The 26026-nt window shown below is 42.0% G+C and overlaps 1 protein-coding gene across 6 annotated transcripts in view; it reads right to left on the reverse strand.

The window, feature by feature from the left end:
• CAPN7 (calpain 7) overlaps nucleotides 1-26026 on the reverse strand; it is a 371178-nt gene that overhangs the window by 237898 nt on the left and 107254 nt on the right. For 3 of the 6 annotated variants that reach the window (XM_085630640.1, XM_085630639.1, XM_085630641.1), the window contains 2 exons: nucleotides 19654-19811; nucleotides 8190-8257 (listed from right to left, as the gene is read on the reverse strand). In XM_085630640.1, coding sequence (XP_085486766.1) covers nucleotides 8190-8257; nucleotides 19654-19811 — 226 coding nt within the window. Of the gene's footprint in view, nucleotides 1-8189; nucleotides 8258-19611; nucleotides 19816-26026 lie in introns of those variants that run through there. The other 3 variants (XM_085630642.1, XM_085630643.1, XM_085630645.1) reach the window with 3 other exon arrangements.

A 26026-nucleotide genomic window follows, 5' to 3' on the forward strand; every position in this document is an offset into this window, starting at 1 on the left:
TTCATAAGGGGATAGCCCTGTTCGAGAGTGTGCTACCATCCTCATGTAAAATAGCGCAACTGGTAAGGCTACTATCCAGTCCACACCCTTTTCCTGACATATTTTAGACAGTCTGATTTTTAAAAGTTGATTATGTCGTTCCACGAGACCTGCTGCCTCGGGGTGTCGGACACAGTGGAATTTCCACTGATATCCCAACAAAAGTGAGACATGTTTCATTAATTCGGATGAGAAAGGCTGGCCGTTATCTGAATATACAACACGTGGTAAACCGTACCGTGGGAAGAATTCTCGAACTAGCTGCTTGGCAGTAGTCGGGGCAGTGTAATCTGATACGGGATACGCCTCTGTCCAACGGGAGAGAGCGCAGACAACTACGAGAACATATTTGAATCCTCGACAACGTTCCATCTGAATATAATCCATCTGGAGGACTTCAAAAGGATGGTCAGGAGGCTGAAATCCACCCTGCTCTACGGGAACACTCTTTCCTGGATTAAACTGACAACATATCATACAGGTACGAACCTTTTGTTTAGCTGCTGCTCGTAAATGTTTGTTGAACCAAATGTGCTGAATGCTGTCTAGCATAGCCTTCTCTCCCAAATGTGCTGGGCTGTGAACTGTAGCTATAATGGCTTGAACCATGGAATCAGGGAGAAACCATACAGATTTCTCCTTCGTCATCCATCCTTGATCTGTCTGGATCCCTCCTAGTTCCGTCCACTTCTTTATTTCTTCTGCTGTGGCATGTGTCTGTATGTCAATTACGTCAAGTGCGGGATCCTTAATTGTCATACACTGTGTTGGTGTCTGAACTATTGGCTTTGTCATGTCTAATGTGCGATTCTGAGCAGTCTGTTTAGCTGTTCTGTCAGCTAAATCATTTCCTTGAGAAATGGTATCAGTAACCTTCGTGTGTGCTTTACATTTCATAATCGATATAGCAGTGGGTAAATGTATTGCGTCTAACAAGGCATGAATGAGGGGTCCGTGCTGAATGTGGGCACCATGGGACGTTAAATAACCTCTCTCTCGCCATAGCACGCCGAAGTCGTGTACAACTCCGAATGCATAACGTGAGTCAGTGTATACATTAACTTTCTTATTTGTGGCTTGAATACAGGCTTGCGTTAGAGCAATAAGTTCTGCTGCTTGGGCTGACAGAGTATCTATACAATGTGTCTCAATAATTTCAGTGTCTGTTGTGACTGCATACGCGGCCACTAAATCTCCTGTACTTGTTCTCATGCACGATCCGTCTACATACAACGTCAGGTCTGGATCTAACAATGGAACGTCTGTCAAGTCTTGTCTAGGTTTCGTCTTTATTTCAATGATTTCAACACAATCATGAGCTAGTGGGTCTGTTCCAATTACAGGTAATAGTGTAGCAGGATTCAATGTATTACACCGTCGGATCTCTATGTGTGGTTGAAACAATGTCAGTTCATAACCGGTAAGTCTTGCTATGGTCAAGTGTTGTGTTTGTGTTCGGTTCACAAGAATCTCTACTGCATGTGGTACTTGTACTGTCAATGGGTGTCCTAATACTATGGCATCGCTTTGTCTGATTGCTAAAGCTGTCGCTGCCACTGACTTCAGGCATGCAGGCAAAGCCTGAGCTACGGGATCTAATGTACTGGAAAAATAGGCACATGGCTTGCGTGATCCTGCTTGATCCTGAGTGAGTACTGACAAGGCAGTACCTTCGCGTTCTGTAACAAAGAGTGTAAAATGTTTGCTATAACATGGTGTTGCTAAAACAGGTGCTTGACATAAAGCTTCCTTTAGGCTTTCAAAAGCTTGTGTATGTTCCTGAGTCCAAGGGAGAACAGTCGATGTGGCTGCCTCCTGTGTGGTTAACTGAATGAGTGGTTTTGCTAGAAATGCGTACTGAGGGATCCACTGCCTACAATATGAAGTGAGGCCTATGAAAGCTCGCACCTCCTTCTGTGTCTGGGGTATTGACATATTAGCAATTAACTGGATGCGATCTGGTGTAAGCTGCCTTCCCTCCTTGGACAGCGAGTGACCAAGATAAATAACTCGCTGAACACAGAATTGCAGCTTAGAAGGGGACACCTTGTGCCCCTTGTCGGCTAGGAAATGTAAAACTGTCAGAGAAGCTTTTTCACATTCTGGCTCGCTTCTCGCGGTGATCAGCAGATCATCGACATATTGAAGCAGTGCTGTATTGACTGGCATGTGGATACTGTCAAGTTCTCGTTTCAGTGCTTGGCTGTAGATGCTGGGGCTTTCTGTGAATCCTTGGGGAGCGCGTGAGAATTTAAAGCTGCGTCCATTTAAACTGAATCCGAACAAGTATTGGCTTTCCGGATCTATTGGGACGCTGAAAAAGGCATTCTTGAGATCAATTACAGTAAAAAATGTTGCTTCGGAATCAATTGCTGTCAACAATGATGATATATCAGGGACCACAGGGAATTGTGGTACAATACACTTGTTTGGTTCACGCAAATCAATAACCAATCGGTACACTGGTGGGGCAGTAGGATCAGTTCGATTAAGAATCGGAATTATCGGTGAATTACATACATTGGAGTCTGTTTCTACAACTACTCCCTGGGCAATTAGCTCATCAATGATTTTCAGCAAAGCCACTACAGCATCATGCGGTAACTTGTATTGTCGCATTCGTGGTAGTACCACTCCTGCTTTCAATGTAACTCGATAGGGTGTAATGTTCATGCAGCCAACATCCGTAGGGCCTTGTGCCCATAGATGTACTGGTAAAGTCTGTAGTCGGGGATCCATGTCTCTAGACACATAGTGACCTTTAAAATCACGCAAAAACAACCTTACTCCTTCCGGAGAACAACATATTATGGCTCCTAGTGCTTTCAGAGTTTTAATTCCTAACAGATTTTCTGGGCATGATTTAGTAAGCAATAAATCTGTAGTTCGTGTCAAAGGTCCTATCGTAAGTGGTAGAGGCTGTGATACTTCATTAACAATAGGTTTTCCCGAAAAACCAAGGGAAACATTTTGAGAGCCTGAGAGGGGTGCCCCTGGAACCTCACTTCGTTTTATAGTTGTTCGACTTGCCCCTGTATCGAGTAAGAATTTTCTATCTTGACCTAATAATTCACTATGTACATAAGGTCCTTCTTGATCTACCGGAATCTCGATAAGCGGTAAGTCAACTTCCCTCTCTAGGCTGGTTCATGCGTAACGCTGATACTCAGGGTATTCATACTGTGCAGTCTGATACATTTGTCGTGTTGTAGTTTGTGTGGCAGTAGCGGGCAACGGTGGTGCAGCTGGCACAAACTGTATGGGTTGCTGTGAGGCTGGCATGGACTGTTGCTGAACTGGCATGGACTGTCCATGCTGCATAGCTCCTTGTTCATTCTGATCTTGTCTAACTAATCGTGGTCTCTCTTTTGCAATACCTGTAGCTATATTACGTTTCAGGACTGGACAATCGTGTACATAATGGCCTAGTTGTTTACAGTAATTGCAGGTTCCTTTTACAGGAACTGCAGAATCACCAGAATGTGTCACACCCTTTTTGTGACCATCTGCTGGTACTGTCTGAGAAACTAGCATTTTCATTTTTGTATCCTTCATGCGTCTATGCTCGTGTTCTTGTTCATCCCTAATTCTATTGTGATGATACTGTAACATTTGTAGCATTTGCGACGGAGTGTTACTTTGCCAGGTACTCTCGAATTTCAATATTCTATTCTTCACTGGGGGCAATGCATTTTCCACTAATTTTGTCACAAATAGATGTGGATATGAGTCACTACTTGCTTTTATACCACTATTTATACCAAAACATTTTTCAAATCGAGCATAATAATCGCTTGTGTCTTCATCTTGCTTTTGTTTACAGGCTGTGATTGCACCCCAATCTTCCTTTTTTGTAGTTAATAAACGTGGCAGTACCTGTACTAGTAAACCTGGTAACAGTTTAACTTTATCCCCGAGCCCTGAACCTGCAGTTCGGGTCCTTTCTTCCTCTGCTAATGCTGTCCAGTCTATCTTTTGGTCTCCCACTTCCCACTCTTTTTCTTTCAGTTTTTCATAAATGCCAGCAGGCAAAAGCACCTTTAATATCGTCATAATATCAGGAAAGGTGTACTCTCCCATCAGTAACATGTCTTTAATTTCTCGGTGGAAACCCGCTGGGTCTTTGTCATGACTAGGTACTACTTTCTTCATTTCTAATAATTCCATTTTTGATATGGGTGTGTAAACAAATACACGGTGAAACTCATTGTCTTCGCCTTTTATTGGGTGCACCTCTCGTAAAGGATTTTGTCTATCCATGTAGTACGGTGCTCTTTCTCTGGGGGGCAGGGAGAGAGAATCTGGATTTACAAAAAGGACGTACTGCTTACGTGACACTAATATCTCTTTAATTAGCTTGTTACTAGAACCTCTCCATCTGTACGTGAGTAGTTCCGTTAATATATCAGGTAAAGGACCAGGGTCAGCATGTTGGCTCTTATATAATATAAGGAGTTGCTGAATCATATAGATTCCAGCTAAACGTTGTTCATCTGTACTGAGGTTGAGAAACGTGTGTGCTACGGTCTCATCACCGTATTTTTCAGGACTAACAATCCAGTGAACGGCTGATCTGGCTAATTCTTGCTCATCTATGGAATCGAGGAGGTGATAACCCCTTCGTTCTCGTAGTATTTTATCTGCGGCTTGAAACGAATGTTCAGGAGATTTCAGATTTATTACAGGCGTCGGATACGTTCTGCTATTATTTGGGTATACAGAGTGTATTGGATCAGAAAAACATCTAGTATTTTCACAGGATCTTCCTCTGCCTACATAGGCTATGGTCTCTGACTGTCTTGCAGAGTTCCCTGATTCGGACACTTCATCTTGCTCAAACTCGTCTGTTCCCAATCTTTCTTCATGGATACGCTCTATTTCTTTACGGATTTTTCGGCACATGGCTATTATACAATTTTGCTTATCGTGTCTCCCTTCTGATATATTCTGACTCCATCTTGTAAGAGTAAGCATTACATTCGGGTCTACCCCCGGACGATCTTGATTTCTGATCACACAGTTTATGAGGAAACGTAACAGTTCCCCCTGTATCTCTACTTTCTGGAATTCCATAGCTCTGTTAATACATCCTGGATCTCGTCCTGTTTGAACAAAATGATATATGTTATCCAGATGCGTAGTCATTCCTGGTAACCTTGCTAAATACTCTGCGGCTCGTCTGATACGTAATGATGCCAGGACCATTTCGTCCTCTTTACCAACCACTGGGTCATATCTACAATTTACAAGGAGTTCCTTAAGCGTACGTTCATTTACGAATTTTGGTGTACGTGAATGTGTTGACTCTTGAAAGACAAGTTTATTTATTCTAGGTGGTGTAAAAGTACTGCTAGCACCTCCCGTGGCCCCATCTGGGGCGTCGGGTGTGAAAGGGTTCGTCGAACGTGACACCGCAACTATGGGTGTCGATACCTCTGTAGAGTCGACTGCGGAGACAGATGCGGAAACGGATGTGCTTGCCGACGCTTGTGTCGGAACTTGCTGTTGCACGGGGACAGATACCTGATCCTGACGTTGAACCCCTCTGCCAGATGGTCTATGTGGTGCGGCGTTAGCATACTCGGGAGCTGCGTCATCTAGATATGAGGAAAGAAAAACATCTTCTGCGGTTCTGGGAAGCCCCTTTGGATGTACCTTAATTGGAAATAATGGGGGTGGCAAGTCTTTTGGTATCTCTGGAGCAGCCTTAGGTAATCCTTCGGCTAGTAGGGGATACATACCATTCATAAGAGCATTTCTTTGTCTATTTACTTGTTCTGATTTCACTCGGATACCTTCCTCAATTAATAGATTTTCTTGAACTTTATTTGAACTTTCTTTACTCCTCTCTTCTTGTCTACGTGCTTTTTCTGTTCGTCTATGAGATTCTTTACGCCATAACTCGACAGCGTCTTTCTGTGACTGTCTGACCTTTCTTTTCCATAACTCTTCCTCCACTTTCATGATGCACTCTGCATCCCAGGTTCCCGCTGCGGGCCACCTTTGACTTTCCGGTAATCCCTTGGTATAATCTACCCATAGATCAAGAAACAATATGGCATCTAAGCCATGCTTATGGTACATGAAATGTCCTGGAGTGTCTCTAGGAGGAATAGGAACTGCTTCTTCAAGCACCCCTTTTCTGGTAGTAATCTGTCTTAACTTCGAGAAGAGCGCCAAGGAGGGAAGGCATATTGACAACTGACCTGATACTTACTCTTGAACTTACTTAATACGAGAAACACAATGATGAACAGTGAACAATGAACAGTCATTCATACCACAATATGCAAGACATTTTCTGAATACTTTAAACATTAAACATTAAACATTTAATAATGGTCGACAATGATGACAGTCTGCCTAACTAATCACCACGCTGAATTCTTGACAATAACTGAATACTTCGGAATACTTGATATACTGCTAAACAGTACATATACACTGCTAAACAGTGCAGACCGGATTTGTGTACCCAAATCCGTTTTGACCGGCACAACCTATGTGCGCGTCAACACGCCTCCCCGGCGATGGTACTCACCGAGTAGCTCCTTGAAACGGAAGGCCTCAGAGAATGGACAGGACTCGATAACTGCGGACAGCGGACCCTCTGGACATCGGGATTTCGGAAAACCTGGTGGGCCTCTGTATACCTCGGATCTTGCTCTCTCAGCTAGGCTCTGGTCGGGATACTTCGCACTTCTCACCGCCTCGTCTGGGTTGATCGCAGCCTCAGTCGCCCCCGCTTGACCGGAGGGAGCTTACAGGAAATCCTGCTGGTACGCGTTTATGGTCCGTCCAGCTGTGGCAGGAGACCGGGCCTGCAACGCACCGCCGGCGCGTGAGATGAGAAAGTGTCCCTGTTCGGGCGCCATTATGTGGTAAATAAAATACCGGACTGAATTTCATACGGAATCTTAAAATAAAGTAAATAGCTCAAAATAACAAGAGGCAGAATCCGTGGTATAAGAGGTTTCTAAATGGGCTTTATTCCATTCAAAATGGCCGACTCGAGTCGCGGCCTTCAGGTTCCGTCACCACGAGGGTTCAGGAAGTGAAGTACAATATTTTGTTGATAGACATGCATTTTTATAATAAGTGCATTACAATGAAACGAATGTAGAAGGCGTAACATTTGATAAGAAAAATGACGTGACAGTGACATAATCGAAACTAGGCGTAATAAGGAATAAAAGAAACATAATTGGTTAGGATTATCAGACATAGGTGGATCTATAAGATAATACTTGGCATAGATGCGCGCGCAGCAGTATGACGTGTAATTGACGTGCAACTAGGGGGTGAAGGGGACTTGACATTAACTCTACATATGGAGACGAAAAGTCTGAGGGGTCAAGTCAACCTAATCCCAAATCATATCTAACATCCTATGTTTAGAGAACTATGTTATTCACAAGGAAGGACTCTCGGACAGAATCTATTCTATACTAACTGTGTGTGCGTGTACAAGCGTCTAAGTGTCTATATGAGATGTGAGGGGCAGAAAACTTTCCATGGCAGCAGGGCTATGAATCACTTGCAGGAGGACGGAAAGGCTGAGTCCTTTGCTTGTGAGCTAAAGGAAATGTTTACCTAAATCACTAGACAGGAATGCATCGGCTGAAGAGCAAAATAGATAATTCGAAGGTGAAATACAGCTTCTTGGCAGACAGGCGAAAACTAGCCGAGGCAGGCACCGTTAGCTGCACAGGGAGTAGGACAAAGTTCATGGATACAGATGCGAGCTCAAGCTGAAGCTGTCAGAGACAGAGAGCAGGGAAAGGCTTTGAGGACAGAATCGGGCCTACTCGCCTGAACTGTAAAAATGGAGTAACTTAGCCATATAAAGTCGGTGGCCTGTCATGCTTAGGAATCGAATATCCAGCCCATAGATGGCGGATCTGACAGAGAACATGTTGACGGTAGACACACATATGTTTGCGTCTTAGAAACTGGAACTGGAGGGAACATACATGTACTTGTAACATGTATATAGAACCGTTGGGGTCCAAGATAGGGGACATAACTGACCAGGAAAATCCACATTTCCACAATATTCCACTACGATGAATACCAAATAGCCAGACAACACAAAACAGTACACAGTGCATGCTAAACAATTCGGAACAAGCGTGTGAAAGGTGACTTACCTGTCTAAGGCCTGGCGAGCCAGCTGCTTCAGTTTCATTTGCAGGGTTTGATCGGAAGTGTCGTTCGACTTAAATGGAGAAGAAAAGAAAAAGGGCCTGAAGCAGGAGGACTTCACAGACCATCACCGCCAGACACAATCCCAATCCATGAAGAGGTTTATTTAAGAATTTAGGAGTAAGGAAGCGAAGATTCAACAGCAACTATAATTTTCATTGCAGTTATAAATATTTCCATGACAACCACCCAGATACATTTTCACACTTAACTGCCTTGGTCAAAAACAAGCTGTGTTTTAATAACTCACAGCACACGAAGTAGTAAATGACTTGTGCACTGCTCACAAGGCAGCGAAATCGTCAGAACAATTACGTCACTGTTTATCCTGTGTGCTTACTCCCGGTTCTTCACATTAAATTCTAAGGCAAAGGCCTGATCCATCAATCTGGAAAAAGCTACAACTATCTCTTTATGCAGAGAGCAACAACTAACTTATTGCAAACCTGTAAAAAAATTACTATTTCCAGGCCAATCAGTTTTAATTATTGATGAGTTTTGGCACCTTGTTATAATTCCCAGAACATTCGTTGGCATAAGTATGCTCAGGTTGTAAATGGAACTAGACAAAATAACATAGAAGTGTAAATCGTAAAACATTGAACTGAGAGAAGTGAGTCTCAATAGTAACATTTTGTACGCCATCTTCCAATAAGACTTTTTATGTACAACATAAAACTTTGATTAATTTAGAAGTGTAGCTACAAGCTGGGACCCAGAATATGTAGCTTAATTTTATTAATGTGTATTTAAATCAATACAGAAAAAGCATTTGTATTTATATAGCTTGTGTATGAAGAACAACAATTGTTACCAGGCAAAAATCAAATTATATCATAAAATAAAACATTTCAATAAAGCAGAGCAAAAATCAAAGTACAGATTGAGCCTGTGCAATTACAGAACTATTGGATTGTTTGTAATTAGAAGTGTAAAAACACAGGCTTCACGGTTCAATTCAATTTACAGATTTATTATTTTTTAAAGGATGATGCAACAATTGGTAGTGACAAGTCATTTTAAAGTACATAGCCCTCTTATTTCTTTTTCTAATATTCTGTGTCACCCAGCAACTCATGTTGGAAAGGAACGGGGTTAAAAAAACATTTCACCAACTAAAGGATCAGTGATTTGTAGGAAACAGGTTGGAAGCAGACACATCAAAAGCCAAAAGTACGATATAGATGACGAAGCAGCAGTATATTCAATTAAGAAGTGGAGAACCAGCAAAGCACACTACAAGGAGCCGTCTAGTTTGCAAAGACAAGGCCTGGGCATCAAGCAAGAGAAAAGAGGGTAAGACATACAAACTTGGTGGAGTTATATAATGACAACAAGCTCTCTGGTAAGTGTGAAGTTCAATTACTTGGCTTAAAAAGAAGTACCTGTAACCATTTCTATCTTACTGTACTCAAAGCACCCCAATATCTCAAAAGTTCTCCTCAATAATTTACATTTCCAATTTCTAACGTGCATTATTTGACTGTGCTGGATGATGGTCAGCTGGGTGCAGAAACTGAACCAAATACTGCCTTTTCTAATAAATCTTTGCATTTCCAATACAGAAGTTGGGCTTTACGGCCTGGACTATCTACCTAGAATGGAATCAACTCTTCACATGACTATTTTTCTACAAATGCTAGATGAAAACAAGGGCAGCGCCAGTACTTTTTTTAATAAGTATTTTAACTATATGACCATATTTGCAAACCTTATTTACAACCATAAATACACTTCTTGTTGAAAAAAAGAGCCTGAAACTTGCCTTGACTGCACCAACCTTTTGCCCCTTGTCATGAGGATGAGGAGAGCAAAGAAACCAGTTCTTCTATAGCTGCCTTGTTTCTACAGGATAGGATGACATGAAGTGTCAAGGGCTGGCATGCAATTGCAAGAGCAAATTTGGAAACTACAGACGTTTTTCCAAAGTTTGAAATTTGCAAGGAGCCCAGCTACAATTCCACCTTTCACTTATGTTCATGCAGGGAAAATGAATTGATGGTTCCCAAACTGGGGTCATAAAAAGAGCAGGCATCATCAGCGTGGGCCTACAGCCTTTCTTTCAATGGAACATGTAAGAAGCTTGCAAAGAGTGTGAAAGGAAGGATAAAAGTGATTTGTGTAGGCCAGGCTGAAAGGTTATGGGGAAGAATTCTCATACTTTCCACTTCTAACAGTGGAAACGTAATTTAGTCAAAACTATATTTGTAAATAAATTCATATTTGGTTGTGTGACGGAACAACGCAGGGAAATACTCTGCATGCCTTTACCACGCACTCTTTACCCCGCATTATTTTAGATCAAATATGCTTTTACAACATATGTATATATATATATATATATATATATATATATATATATATATATATATATATATATATATATATATATATATATATATATATATATATATATATATATGAAACCCAGAGATGTCCTGTGCATGAAGACGCACTCGACAGCAAGCACATTTTCCAAATGCTTTAATCAGGGGAAATCGGCAAATGACATCCAGAACACAATCGCCTGACGCGTTTCAGGGCCCCCTGGCCCCTTCCTCATAGGCAGTCCGCTCTGATCACAACCGTGAATTCAAGGCTGGCCTTTATTCTACAGCTCCGCCCTCTGGTGGGTCTCACAGGTGAGTTGGTCATTTTAAGGATTCTGGTATCCGTAGTTTGTCTGTAGTTTGTAGCCTTGAAGTCTTAGTAAAGCCCTTCGGTGGGTGCTGTGATTAGGCAGTTATTTATCTTATTTTGTCAAGCCCTCCGGTGGGCCTCTGGATATTCTTTGCCGGTTTAATTTCAAAAGCTTCTGTCTCGCATGAAAAGCCAGAGACGTGTTCTCTGACCTTGCGACCCCTTTTCCATGTTTTCCAGGGAGGTGCAGTCTTCCACGGCCGGACTGCCGTGTATTTATGAAACCCAGAGATGTCCTGTGCATGAAGACGCACTCGACAGCAAGCACATTTTCCAAATGCTTTAATCAGGGGAAATCGGCAAATGACATCCAGAACACAATCGCCTGACGCGTTTCAGGGCCCCCTGGCCCCTTCCTCATAGGCAGTCCGCTCTGATCACAACCGTGAATTCAAGGCTGGCCTTTATTCTACAGCTCCGCCCTCTGGTGGGTCTCACAGGTGAGTTGGTCATTTTAAGGATTCTGGTATCCGTAGTTTGTCTGTAGTTTGTAGCCTTGAAGTCTTAGTAAAGCCCTTCGGTGGGTGCTGTGATTAGGCAGTTATTTATCTTATTTTGTCAAGCCCTCCGGTGGGCCTCTGGATATTCTTTGCCGGTTTAATTTCAAAAGCTTCTGTCTCGCATGAAAAGCCAGAGACGTGTTCTCTGACCTTGCGACCCCTTTTCCATGTTTTCCAGGGAGGTGCAGTCTTCCACGGCCGGACTGCCGTGTATTTATGAAACCCAGAGATGTCCTGTGCATGAAGACGCACTCGACAGCAAGCACATTTTCCAAATGCTTTAATCAGGGGAAATCGGCAAATGACATCCAGAACACAATCGCCTGACGCGTTTCAGGGCCCCCTGGCCCCTTCCTCATAGGCAGTCCGCTCTGATCACAACCGTGAATTCAAGGCTGGCCTTTATTCTACAGCTCCGCCCTCTGGTGGGTCTCACAGGTGAGTTGGTCATTTTAAGGATTCTGGTATCTGTAGTTTGTAGCCTTGAAGTCTTAGTAAAGCCCTTCGGTGGGTGCTGTGATTAGGCAGTTATTTATCTTATTTTGTCAAGCCCTCCGGTGGGCCTCTGGATATTCTTTGCCGGTTTAATTTCAAAAGCTTCTGTCTCGCATGAAAAGCCAGAGACGTGTTCTCTGACCTTGCGACCCCTTTTCCATGTTTTCCAGGGAGGTGCAGTCTTCCACGGCCGGACTGCCGTGTATTTATGAAACCCAGAGATGTCCTGTGCATGAAGACGCACTCGACAGCAAGCACATTTTCCAAATGCTTTAATCAGGGGAAATCGGCAAATGACGTCCGGCCGTGGAAGACTGCACCTCCCTGGAAAACATGGAAAAGGGGTCGCAAGGTCAGAGAACACGTCTCTGGCTTTTCATGCGAGACAGAAGCTTTTGAAATTAAACCGGCAAAGAATATCCAGAGGCCCACCGGAGGGCTTGACAAAATAAGATAAATAACTGCCTAATCACAGCACCCACCGAAGGGCTTTACTAAGACTTCAAGGCTACAAACTACAGACAAACTACGGATACCAGAATCCTTAAAATGACCAACTCACCTGTGAGACCCACCAGAGGGCGGAGCTGTAGAATAAAGGCCAGCCTTGAATTCACGGTTGTGATCAGAGCGGACTGCCTATGAGGAAGGGGCCAGGGGGCCCTGAAACGCGTCAGGCGATTGTGTTCTGGATGTCATTTGCCGATTTCCCCTGATTAAAGCATTTGGAAAATGTGCTTGCTGTCGAGTGCGTCTTCATGCACAGGACATCTCTGGGTTTCATAAATACACGGCAGTCCGGCCGTGGAAGACTGCACCTCCCTGGAAAACATGGAAAAGGGGTCGCAAGGTCAGAGAACACGTCTCTGGCTTTTCATGCGAGACAGAAGCTTTTGAAATTAAACCGGCAAAGAATATCCAGAGGCCCACCGGAGGGCTTGACAAAATAAGATAAATAACTGCCTAATCACAGCACCCACCGAAGGGCTTTACTAAGACTTCAAGGCTACAAACTACAGACAAACTACGGATACCAGAATCCTTAAAATGACCAACTCACCTGTGAGACCCACCAGAGGGCGGAGCTGTAGAATAAAGGCCAGCCTTGAATTCACGGTTGTGATCAGAGCGGACTGCCTATGAGGAAGGGGCCAGGGGGCCCTGAAACGCGTCAGGGGATTGTGTTCTGGATGTCATTTGCCGATTTCCCCTGATTAAAGCATTTGGAAAATGTGCTTGCTGTCGAGTGCGTCTTCATGCACAGGACATCTCTGGGTTTCATAAATACACGGCAGTCCGGCCGTGGAAGACTGCACCTCCCTGGAAAACATGGAAAAGGGGTCGCAAGGTCAGAGAACACGTCTCTGGCTTTTCATGCGAGACAGAAGCTTTTGAAATTAAACCGGCAAAGAATATCCAGAGGCCCACCGGAGGGCTTGACAAAATAAGATAAATAACTGCCTAATCACAGCACCCACCGAAGGGCTTTACTAAGACTTCAAGGCTACAAACTACAGACAAACTACGGATACCAGAATCCTTAAAATGACCAACTCACCTGTGAGACCCACCAGAGGGCGGAGCTGTAGAATAAAGGCCAGCCTTGAATTCACGGTTGTGATCAGAGCGGACTGCCTATGAGGAAGGGGCCAGGGGGCCCTGAAACGCGTCAGGCAATTGTGTTCTGGATGTCATTTGCCGATTTCCCCTGATTAAAGCATTTGGAAAATGTGCTTGCTGTCGAGTGCGTCTTCATGCACAGGACATCTCTGGGTTTCATATATATATATATATATATATATATATATATATATATATATATATCCAAACTTTTCTCTTCCGAAAGTATACACGGACACCAGGGAGATTTGCAGTTATAAAGCTAGTTTAATGGACTGCACACACAACGCGTTTCAGCTTTTCGCCTTGTTCACGCTAAAGAAAGTTTTTTTCATTAAAGTTAAATACAGTTCATAATGCGCAAAATAAACAACAGACTCATCTCGACCACATAATGCAGTACAGGGAAATGGTAACGTGGCGGCCATCTTAGCCTAGTACAAAATTCATTGTAAAAGCTTATAATACCAAGCAGTATGACATGAAGCCTGAAAAAATAAAGGCATAATAACAAATATTGAACTTGATTATCACACAAAATTAATTATAAAGTGATGACTGATTGTGCAAACTGAATCACTCTGCACATGCTAATTATATAAAATTATTAAGGCATGAGCATAAATTATACAAAACATATAGCCCGAGTGGGCCGGTATGCAACTAAATCACGTTGGACGTACTTCCAAATAATCGATAATGTAAAAGCTTTATACATTATACAGAGATTCAGCCCTGATGGACAGATCTCTCTTGCTATTAAGGCTAGGGTAATCAATGTACACCCCACCAAATTGGTAATGATGTCAAAACCCATGCAAAACATGAAGCCCCAGTGGGCATAATAGAAGATGTACAGTACTTTAAACAGTTCAATTAAGTGTAATCCGAAGTTCAAGTTCATCAAAAGGCCCCAACATGATTATGATACCAATCCCTGAAAAATATAATAAGATCAATTTTAGTATAACAAGATTACAGCCACAGTAACTACAGTTTCAACAAAACAACTTAATTGTGCAAATGTACAGATAATTCTTCACTAGAATTCAACCCTTTAGGGAACATTGTATCGAAGTCCACAATGTATCTGGACTCCAATTGTCTGAGATGGAGCAATTTGTTCCCTCCACGTACAGTGTCAATAACAGCATCTATTACCACCATTTTCAACAATCGTTCATTTTGAGCATGCAGCTCGAAAAAGTGCCGTGCCACAGGATACTGTTTGTTATTATGGCGCAGCGCCCTTACATGTTCTAACACTCTTTTTTTCGCACGATGAATGGTGCTGCCAATATATGCCTTATTACAAGGACATGTTAATGCATAAACACAGTACATGGTATTACAAGTAAGAGCTTTTTTGATGGTAAACTTTTTGCTCATACTTGAAAACTGTACCTCCGTACAATCCACACTGTTTCTGCAAGCCTTGCAATTTTTGCAGCAGCTAAATCCTGGCCTGCCAGTACTCTTTAGAGTAATTTCGCTGGTTATTACATTGGGACTTAATTAATCTCTCAGGGAATTACTTCTCTTAAAAGTGACTTGCGGATGGTTAGTCAGATATTTTTTAAGGTTGTTGTCAGTCAACAGAACATGCCAATGTTTGTCCAGAACACGGCGTAAGTCATGCGCCTGTCCTGAGTACGTAGTAATGAAACGGAGACTTTCCATTTCTGATATTTGTTGCACCGGATGCAGTAACTCATTACGTGCAACAGCATCTACTTTCTTGCATGCCTCTTTGATGGTATGTGAGTGGTAACCCCTATCTTTGAAGCGCTGCACCAAATTAGCTTTTTCAATTATATAGCTGCTCTCTGTACTGCAATTGCGCTTAGCGCGTAATAATTCCCCGTATGGGATGCTGTACACCAATTTACGGGGATGAGAACTAGATGCACTCAGAATGCTGTTGCCAGCTGTCTTTTTCCGGTAACGATGTGTATGTATGGTTTGTTCATTGATTTCCACCGTAACATCGAGGAACTCAACGGAGGTCCTACTAACATGTTCAGTGAAGACCAAATTATATGGGTTGTCATTCAGTTTGTTAACAAATGCACTGGCAGAGTCCAGATCACCCTTCCAAATTAAAAAGATGTCGTCAATATATCGGAGCCACAAGACACAGTTAGAGAATTCTTCCAGCTGTGAGGCCACCCGCTCCTCCCACCAGCCCATGACAAGATTAGCATAGCTGGGGGCGAAGCAGGTGCCCATCGCTGTGCCTTGTGAGTGCCGATAGACGACATCATCAAACAGAAAAAAATTAGTTTGGGGGTTGAGGGAAAAGGGGTTACTAGAATGGGAGGAATTCAACTATCTGAGATGCTCTCATCCTCGGATACCTGTGTTATATTTACTCCCCAAACTGCACAAGGACCCTATCAACTCCCCGGGTAGACCCATAGTTTCATCTATTGGGTCTCTGTTACACTTCCCGCTACATTGATCACTACTTACGACCATATGTAGTTGCTTTACCAGCTTATTTACGGGATACTACCCATTTTTTAACCATTATTGATGGGATACACTGGGAACCAGATTATATTTTGGTTACCCTGGATGTCGGTAGCTTGTATACAAGCATACAACACCAGTTGGGTTTGAGGGCTGTGCAACACTTCCTTAAAGCTCGTTCTATTTCTCTCCTACATCACTCAGAAATGATCATGGCTATGATCGAATATTGTTTGACCAATAATTTTTTTCTGTTTGATGATGTCGTCTATCGGCAGTCACAAGGCACAGCGATGGGCACCTGCTTCGCCCCCAGCTATGCCAATCTTGTCATGGGCTGGTGGGAGGAGCGGGTGGCCTCACAGCTGGAAGAATTCTCTAACTGTGTCTTGTGGCTCCGATATATTGACGACATCTTTTTAATTTGGAAGGGTGATCTGGACTCTGCCAGTGCATTTGTTAACAAACTGAATGACAACCCATATAATTTGGTCTTCACTGAACATGTTAGTAGGACCTCCGTTGAGTTCCTCGATGTTACGGTGGAAATCAATGAACAAACCATACATACACATCTTTACTGGAAAAAGACAGCTGGCAACAGCATTCTGAGTGCATCTAGTTCTCATCCCCGTAAATTGGTGTACAGCATCCCATACGGGGAATTATTACGCGCTAAGCGCAATTGCAGTACAGAGAGCAGCTATATAATTGAAAAAGCTAATATGGTGCAGCGCTTCAAAGATAGGGGTTACCACTCACATACCATCAAAGAAGCATGCAAGAAAGTAGATGCTGTTGCACGTAAAGAGTTACTGCATCCGGTGCAACAAATTTCAGAAATGGAAAGTCTCCGTTTCATTACTACGTACTCAGGACAGGCGCATGACTTACGCCGTGTTCTGGACAAACATTGGCATGTTCTGTTGACTGACAACAACCTTAAAAAATATCTGACTAACCATCCGCAAGTCACTTTTAAGAGAAGTAATTCCCTGAGAGATGAATTAAGTCCCAATGTAATAACCAGAGAAATTACTCTAAAGAGTACTGGCAGGCCAGGATTTCGCTGCTGCAAAAATTGCAAGGCTTGCAGAAACAGTGTGGATTGTACGGAGGTACAGTTTTCAAGTATGAGCAAAAAGTTTACCATCAAAAAAGCTCTTACTTGTAATACCATGTACTGTGTTTATGCATTAACATGTCCTTGTAATAAGGCATATATTGGCAGCACCATTCATCGTGCGAAAAAAAGAGTGTTAGAACATGTAGGGGCGCTGCGCCATAATAACAAACAGTATCCTGTGGCACGGCACTTTTTCGAGCTGCATGCTCAAAATGAACGATTGTTGAAAATGGTGGTAATAGATGCGGTTATTGACACTGTACGTGGAGGGAACAAATTGCTCCATCTCAGACAATTGGAGTCCAGATACATTGTGGACTTCGATACAATGTTCCCTAAAGGGTTGAATTCTAGTGAAGAATTATCTGTACATTTGCACAATTAAGTTGTTTTGTTGAAACTGTAGTTACTGTGGCTGTAATCTTGTTATACTAAAATTTATCTTATTATATTTTTCAGGGATTGGTATCATAATCATGTTGGGGCCTTTTGATGAACTTGAACTTCGGATTACACTTAATTGAACTGTTTAAAGTACTGTACTTCTTCTATTATGCCCACTGGGGCTTCATGCTTTGCATGGGTTTTGACATCATTACCAATTTGGTGGGGTGTACATTGATTACCCTAGCCTTAACAGCAAGAGAGATCTGTCCATCAGGGCTGAATCTCTGTATAATGTATAAAGCTTTTACATTATCGATTATTTGGAAGTACGTCCAACGTGATTTAGTTGCATACCGGCCCACTCGGGCTATATGTTTTGTATAATTTATGCTCATGCCTTAATAATTTTATTATAATTAGCATGTGCAGAGTGATTCAGTTTGCACAATCAGTCATCACTTTATAATTAATTTTGTGTGATAATCAAGTTCAATATTTGTTATTATGCCTTTATTTTTTCAGGCTTCATGTCATACTGCTTGGTATTATAAGCTTTTACAATGAATTTTGTACTAGGCTAAGATGGCCGCCACGTTACCATTTCCCTGTACTGCATTATGTGGTCGAGATGAGTCTGTTGTTTATTTTGCGCATTATGAACTGTATTTAACTTTAATGAAAAAAACTTTCTTTAGCGTGAACAAGGCGAAAAGCTGAAACGCGTTGTGTGTGCAGTCCATTAAACTAGCTTTATAACTGCAAATCTCCCTGGTGTCCGTGTATACTTTCGGAAGAGAAAAGTTTGGATTTTTTTAATTGGGGCTGCCGATTACCCCAACACGGACCGTCCTACTTGACAGCCTTCCCCATTATCGGGATTGTTGGTGATATATATATATATATACACATACATACATACATATATACACACACACACACACACACACACACACACACACACAGTATTTGTGGGGCAGACCCCCCACACCCCCGAATTCACCTTAAATGCGTGGTAAAGGCATACGTTGTAAAAGCATCTGCGTTCTAAAAACATGCATGGTAAAGGTACAACGTGGTAAAAACCTTGTTGTAAAGGCGGTTTCCCTTCATATTTAGATTTGCTGGTCACATTCCAATGAACACGGCTGATGGCTGTGCACAATGGGTTCTTACTTTGGTCACAGGCCAAAGCATACTACAGGGAAAAATATCCCTTCTAAAATCATAAAAACACCCATAAAAAGGTTAAAGTGACTGGCCTCTTTGTTTACGATGCAAAACATAAGAACCACAGTGACCCTAACTGCTGCATCTACGCAGCACATATTTATAAATATCTATAGTCGCTTATCTAAACAAATAGATAGACAACACTATATGAAGCATTCACAAGCAGCCTAAGCCGAGTAAGAACTGTCTACTAAATTTGGTGAACCTACTCTCAGTAGTTTTTTAGTTCTTTCTAAACCAACAAACCTCTATATAGAAGGTTGAACGGCAAAAAGTAATTTTTCAAGCCTGCATCAACTTTAGACATGTTGATGTACAAATACTTTGGGTAAAGGTTTCTGCAGGTTGATCGCTGGATCCCAAAATCATAAATTCCCCCAAATGTTCAACATTAATTATAGAGGGGAAAATGCTACCTCTGTAAGAAAATACATATTTGTATTTAGTTTTTCTCTGATGTTTGGAGCAGACTACAGGTTTCTGTTAAGATTGAAAACGCTTGGAACCCTAACTCAACAATAAATAATGACACAGGAAATTAAGGCTCAAATGTAAACTGCACTTTCTAACTAAACATCGAATTTTCATAGGTTCAACACAGCTCTAGGACACATGCAAAAATCGTTTAGATAATTTTTTACCCATGAATTGTAGTTTCTGTATTAATAATGCTCACGTCTATCTCAGCTTTGGACTTTTGATCATTCTTATCTATTCTTCAACTTAAGCTTCACTGGAAATAAGTCCTCGAGAACGATCTTATGTTCTAACAGGTACAACGTTTTTAGCCAGAGTCTATGAACACATTCACTTGATTTAAGGGGAACAATGTCTTACCAGAACATAATTCCACCAAGCTAAGCTGAAGATTTAACGTACTGTTTGCAAACACAGTTCCACAGCCTCCGAGTACAGCTCAATGGCCTCTTCTGCATTTCCCTGGTCATCTTCATCAAACGCTTGAGTCACCAGAAAATGGGCCCGCTCAAGATCAAGCTGCTGCTTCGACTTCAAGGGATCCGAATTCTGGGCCTGAACTACCTCAAAAGAGAGAAAATAAAAGTAATTTCATTGCTTTTGTGTGTATGCAGAGATAGGGGCTTGCCAACGAGAGCAAAGAGCTGTCCAATATTAGGCAGAATAAGTGATCATTAAAATAGGATGATTTACACATACTTTTAAGAACGACTTAAGACATTTTAGTAATGTAGATTATAAAAAGGGCCTTCATTATTCATGTCAAACTGTTCAACAAAGAACATTTTGTTTTGCGGCTGATGGAATATTTGAATTTTACCTGAGCACATCGAAGCCAAGCAAATGAAATAGCCACCAAAGTGTTGCTGCTGTAAGAAAGGTTGTAGGAGTGAAAGTGACAAATGTCCATAGTATACGAGACAACCTCAATTGTGCCAAGGAACGTCTTTTAATCCAGCAATCACATTTTACAATCTTACAACCAGGAAGGTCAACCTACATTAGTGGACTAATACAAGGAAGGGTAGGGAAGACAATAACAGAAAACACCATAACCTTGATATACCATCATTTTCACATTGGCCAAATAAACCTTAATCTAAAATACATCTAACCTGTTCTTCCTCACCATAACGCCTACATACAAGCCTTTTCAATTTACACTTTTTTGTCATTGTAAAACAAAACCATCTTCTTAATCACTGGAGATCTGATTTGTGATAGTTTGAGACATTAGGTAGCAATAACAAGACTACCTACCACATACTACAATTTGTTTTTTTTTTATATTTGAGCCCCTCAAAAAACCATTCTACCTCTTTAGATTTCACTCCACAACATGGTAAAATGTATGTCAAAGCTGCAGTAATGAGAGTGCACTGGCAGGCAAATAAGCAGTTCAATCAAGTAAAGTCATGTCATTGTCTGGGAGCTACTGAAGTAACAAAATGTACTAAGGGCTATCCAATATTCCTAAGAACCTGGTTATACAATATTTCTGTTCATGCAGTGGTCCCTTTGGGTTCATTCATAAAACATAAAAGTTTTAAGCAACAATTAATGTAATCGCCTATGTGCATGAACATCATTATAAGCAACAGATTACTATCAAGCTGAGCTGGCTATAATCACCACATAAACTGAGAAACATTGAAGAACATGTTTATTCTACACTATAGGATGAAATAATAACCTTTGAAAGGATGGTGCTCAGAAATATTGAATCATGGATGGATCATAGAAAGGAGATTTGCTACATCTCCAAATCTGAACATTGTATCTTGGCAACATTACGCATTAACCGTGTTAATGTTATCAACCCTGCAGTCAAGGGTGGAGTATAGTTGTGCAAAACATGTCTATCGCCAAGAGATAAGACAGTTGTCTGCCACTGATCACTTCAATACTTTGAGGTGACCGCACAACTGAGATTTGTTCATTTATATCCAGACTGCGGCGCTTTTGTTGATAAAATGTATTCTGTTCTTGGAGGCTAGCTCTCTGCTGGGAAACGTTATATTTGTTTACAGAAGTTTTTATAACCATGGATACTCTTTCCTTTAGACAGAGCCATGGATATTTGTTACAGAGACTTCCTATATGGATAGAGTTACTTGTTCATTGCAAGACTCTTACTCTGCAAGATGTTACTACCAGGGCATAGGCATCCTGCCGGTCTGAATTACCACCTCCAAGCACATATTTACTTTCTTTGACTTCAAACCCAATCCTTTCTTTATATGGAAGGGAGAGCCAAAATCAGTTTTTGCACATGGCTGCCTCTTGCACCATTCTTTTTCCAATTGGATAACATGAAGATTTCTCCATCTGGATTTTGCAGACATCATTGCCTTTCTTAGCACACAAAAAGATGATGGGAGGAATGTTTGCACAGGGTTTAAACCACTAGCAATCGCTCGAGGTAGCATTCCAAACCATCTGTTTTTCGTCAACGTTGCCACTCTAGATAGAGGCCACCTTATACAAATCAGTACTGTCCCTGCCCCACATGGGAAGAGTCCATCTCAAACTGCCAGATGAGATGCCATAAAGCCGAGAACATAATCAACACAAAAACAGTTCTGGCCTTGTTAGGCCTTCTCATTGAGGTACTGGCCACTTGTGAGCGGCCAAGGCCATGCCCAGCCATGGGTCCCTTTCCTGCTGTGCCATAGGATCCAAGCTATACCCTGTGGTTAGCCAGACCAAAGTATATCAAACTAAACAGTTCATGAATTTTTTATGAATATATTTTCGAGAAACAAGTTGGAGTATTTTGACAGACAAATTAGCATTTTTGCTTGACAAATGTGTGTTGGAGAAAAGAAAAGGAAGGCATTTTGCCCAGATGAAATATATCAATTTAATTTACAAGAATGTTTTTCCCTACCAATGAACTATTGAGACAGTAAGGAGAGAGAGATAGATAAATAAGGAATGCCACATTATCACTAAATTCCTTGATTAATTCTTGGCGTTTAATTTGTCAGGAGGTATCCAGTGCACTAAAGCGCAGCGCCTCTCCCCTTCTGAATACACAATGTAACACAACACCAGTGTTCTCTGCCACAAGGCGATTTAATTTAATTGGTGCTTTTTCACCCATTGCCACACGTGAATTATTATATATATATATATATATATATATATATATATATATATACATACACACACACACAACCACACACACACACACACACACATATACATACACATATATATATACACATATACATATATACATACACCTATATATACATGCACATATGTATATATACACCCACACACACACACACATATATATATATATATATATATATACACACACACATATATACACACATACACACACACATATATATACATATAGATACACATATATTTGCTATAGAACAAACGTATAAACAAAGGAGCTAAAGAGGGATATAGATCAGGTCGCCCCCCACTCACAGTGTTACAACACAATATAGACCTGATCTTTTAGGTGAACAAGGTACTTGGAAATCCCTCCATCATAGTTTGATCACCCAGATTTGTGTGAATAAACAGCGGCTACAATTATACAGTCTGTTCTAGGGAATCCATTCACCTTTAGTTAAAAAAGTTTTTTAACTTAGTCTCCCCTAGTCTATACCACCCAGTGGTGTGGATGACGAAAAGTAGGAAAAAGTGGTGAAAAGGGTTGGCAGTGCCTCACGGGAGTAACACCACGGGGGTGTGCAGATTGATTCTCACCTCTACCCTCAGGTTCTCATCATCAGCAACTGCCAACCCGTAACACAAAAGAATAGCAAAGTAAGGAAAAGAAACAACGTGCTCAGTGTGGTGTATCGTAATGTCGGCACTCAGGATACCTTATCCGCGTGCCCAACTGTACCAACCCTGTAAGGAGTAGCGGGATCTAAGCATCAATACCGCTATTCCAAGTCTAAAAACGAGCTAGACATCCACTGGCTATCCTATTTTATTATGTGCTGTGGGTCTGCTCACATTAAAACCAAGACACACTGTTGCCTACTATTTAATTTGTTATAGAGGGCCAACATGTTTCATTGCCAAAGGGAACTTATGGCAATTTCTCCGGGGCAAGGGTCGGTTCTCGCCACACTGCGACAATATTTATATGTTTTTAACCGGGTGGTTGCCCATCCTGGGCATACCTGCAACCCCCTCGAGTGTGCGGACGCCACACACTCTTGCTGACGCTAAGCAGCAGTGGTGACAGACTGTGCGAGTGTGGACACGCACACATTCACAAACAGAGGGGGCAACCACCCAGTAAAAAACATATAAAAATTGTCGCAGTGTGGCGAGAACAGACTCTTGCCGTGAAGAAATTGCCTTACTTACCTTCCCTCTCATTATCTTTGTTCCCTTTTTAGGTCTCGCCTGACCCAACGCATGTGCTGGTCTGGCGAGACATTTTGTGAGGGCTCCAAAAAGTGCTACCAGGCCAGCCTAGAGCTACAGTGCATGTGCGCGGGCACGCGCGCTGCGCTTGACCGAGCTTACTTTTACTTTCGCGGCCGCTTTGATGTTTGATCGCGATCACTTTCACGGCCGCTTTGCATAGCCAATAGGTCTCGCTTTTGGGACCTTATAAGTATTTAGTTATGCAACTGTTGCATGGCTAAACACTTATAAGGTCCCAAAGGCGAGACCTATTGGCTATGCCAATGCTTGTTTGTCATCCTCTTTTTTACTACCGGGTGGAATGAGCATAGAAAAAAAAATTCAGATTAAGAAACACTAACAAGCCTTCACACAATTCCTATTGTTAAAAGAATTGCAGTAAGTTTTTTTTCCTGGGTTGGTATTTAATCCTGGCAACCAATACTGAAACCCAAGCCTGGTACACACCTTTTCACTAATTCATTCCCTATTCATGGATCTGATAAAGTGGGTTAATAAGTGGGGTCGATGTGAGTCCACCAACAGGAATACGGCCACAAACTTATCATAGTAAAACACAGCTTCAATAATACAAACTTGAGCTCAACCCCGTGTTAGCATTGTCACAAAGCAGACAGGTTTAACTTATGACAATGTTTGAAGTTTTTAGCATCAGCAAAACAGTTAAGAAGTAAAAACACAAGACTATAAAATCTGCAACTAGTTTCTAAAATAGAGACACATTTCATGCAGAGAATGCCAACAAAAAAACAATAATGAGAACTGGAGATATGAAAGATTTAATAAAAAGTAAAAGCACCAATTAGAAGTACATGGTTGACTCGGACCTAAGCGCGATTTCAAGCAGACCATGATGGAGCATAGGTTGAATACTCTAAGTGAGTTTGTCTTGGGCAAAGATTTTACCTTCTGTGTTTGTAACTGAAGTTCAAATCTTCCAGCAGGGCAATGTTGCAGGAGGTATCGGGCTCAGTCCTCTTGAAGCTGGATAGCTGCTGGTAGAAGTCCCCCCGAAACCAATGGTTTTGGTCGGGAAAGCTTCATGTAACAAAATAAATTTGCACCTGCCAAAGTTCTCTCATCAGTCAGATACTTTTCACACCTCCACCTGGGTTACTTGTGTTCTGGTTGAGGGAGAACCTGGCCTGGCGATTCGGGCGCGACTGTTCCCAGGGTGAAGACTGATTTGCATATGGCGGAGTTCAAACTGAGCTGAAAATGTGCAAAAGAACGATGGAGTGGGATGCAGCCCCAAGTATTTCATCCTTCACTTTGTACACTTAAGAAAAAGTAAGGCATCAATTAGAAGTTACAATGCACTTTTCAAGGAGACTTGCGCACGATTTCAAGCAGATCATGATGGAGCATAGGTTGGATACGCTTAGCGGGTTCATCTCAGTCAAAGATTTTACCTTCTGACTCAGTCTCTGAAATTAAAGTTGAAATCCTCCAGTAGGGCAAGGTTGCAGGAGGTAACTGCCTCAGTCCTCTTGAAGCCAGATAGCTGCTGGAAGAGGTCCCACTGAAACCAGTGGTTTTGGTGGGGAAAGCTTCAAGTGACAAAATTCAAAATTTGCACACGCCAAAGTTCTATCGTCAGACAGATACTTTTGACACCTTCGCCCAGTAAAGTTTTCTACTTTTGGACTTAGTATTTTTAATGGAGTTTAAAATCCTCTAACGGGGTAAGCCTAGAGCTGTATCTTGAAATTGGACACTGTTGATGCAAGGTCCAGCTGAAGCTTAGATGCCAAAATGTTCTAAGTTTCAACTTTTCAGAGTTTCTGGAACAGCTCCCCTTGGACACGTCAAAGCCCCCAGGATCTCAGGGACAGCACTAGGGGGAAAGACTCACTCCAATAGAGTCCATTTGTAATTGTTCAGGTGGACACTTAAGGAAAAATGCCTCTTGCAGCTTGATGAGTCCCTGTAGCCGTACAGGAGGTCAAGTCAACTGATCTCTGGAGGCCACCTCTCTGCCCTGGGTACAAATGGGAGGTGGTCCAGCCCTCTACACAGGTCATAGACAGCAGGTCGAGTCCACTTCTGTTTTTCCTCAGGTCCACATTTATTCCTATGAGATCGGGAAAGAGGAGTCACATTTGTAGGACTGAATAGCCAGTGGGTGGGAGTGACTCCTGGACACTGCCTAAATAATGAAGAAAAATGTTCCCAAGGGCAACATTTTCAACTTTGTAGCACATCCTGTTTGCCTTACTTCAAACTATCTCACAATGCACTTTCTAAGTAAAATCCTGGATGGCACTGCCTTTCTGCCCTTTGGAGATGAATGGTCTCAAGCTGGTGTCAAGCTGGCCACTGTGTACCTTGGAAAGAAATGCTTTTCTTACCCAGGTCTCCC

This window comes from Triturus cristatus, chromosome 10, assembly GCF_964204655.1.
Source record: "Triturus cristatus chromosome 10, aTriCri1.1, whole genome shotgun sequence".
NCBI classification, from domain to species: Eukaryota; Metazoa; Chordata; class Amphibia; order Caudata; family Salamandridae; genus Triturus; species Triturus cristatus.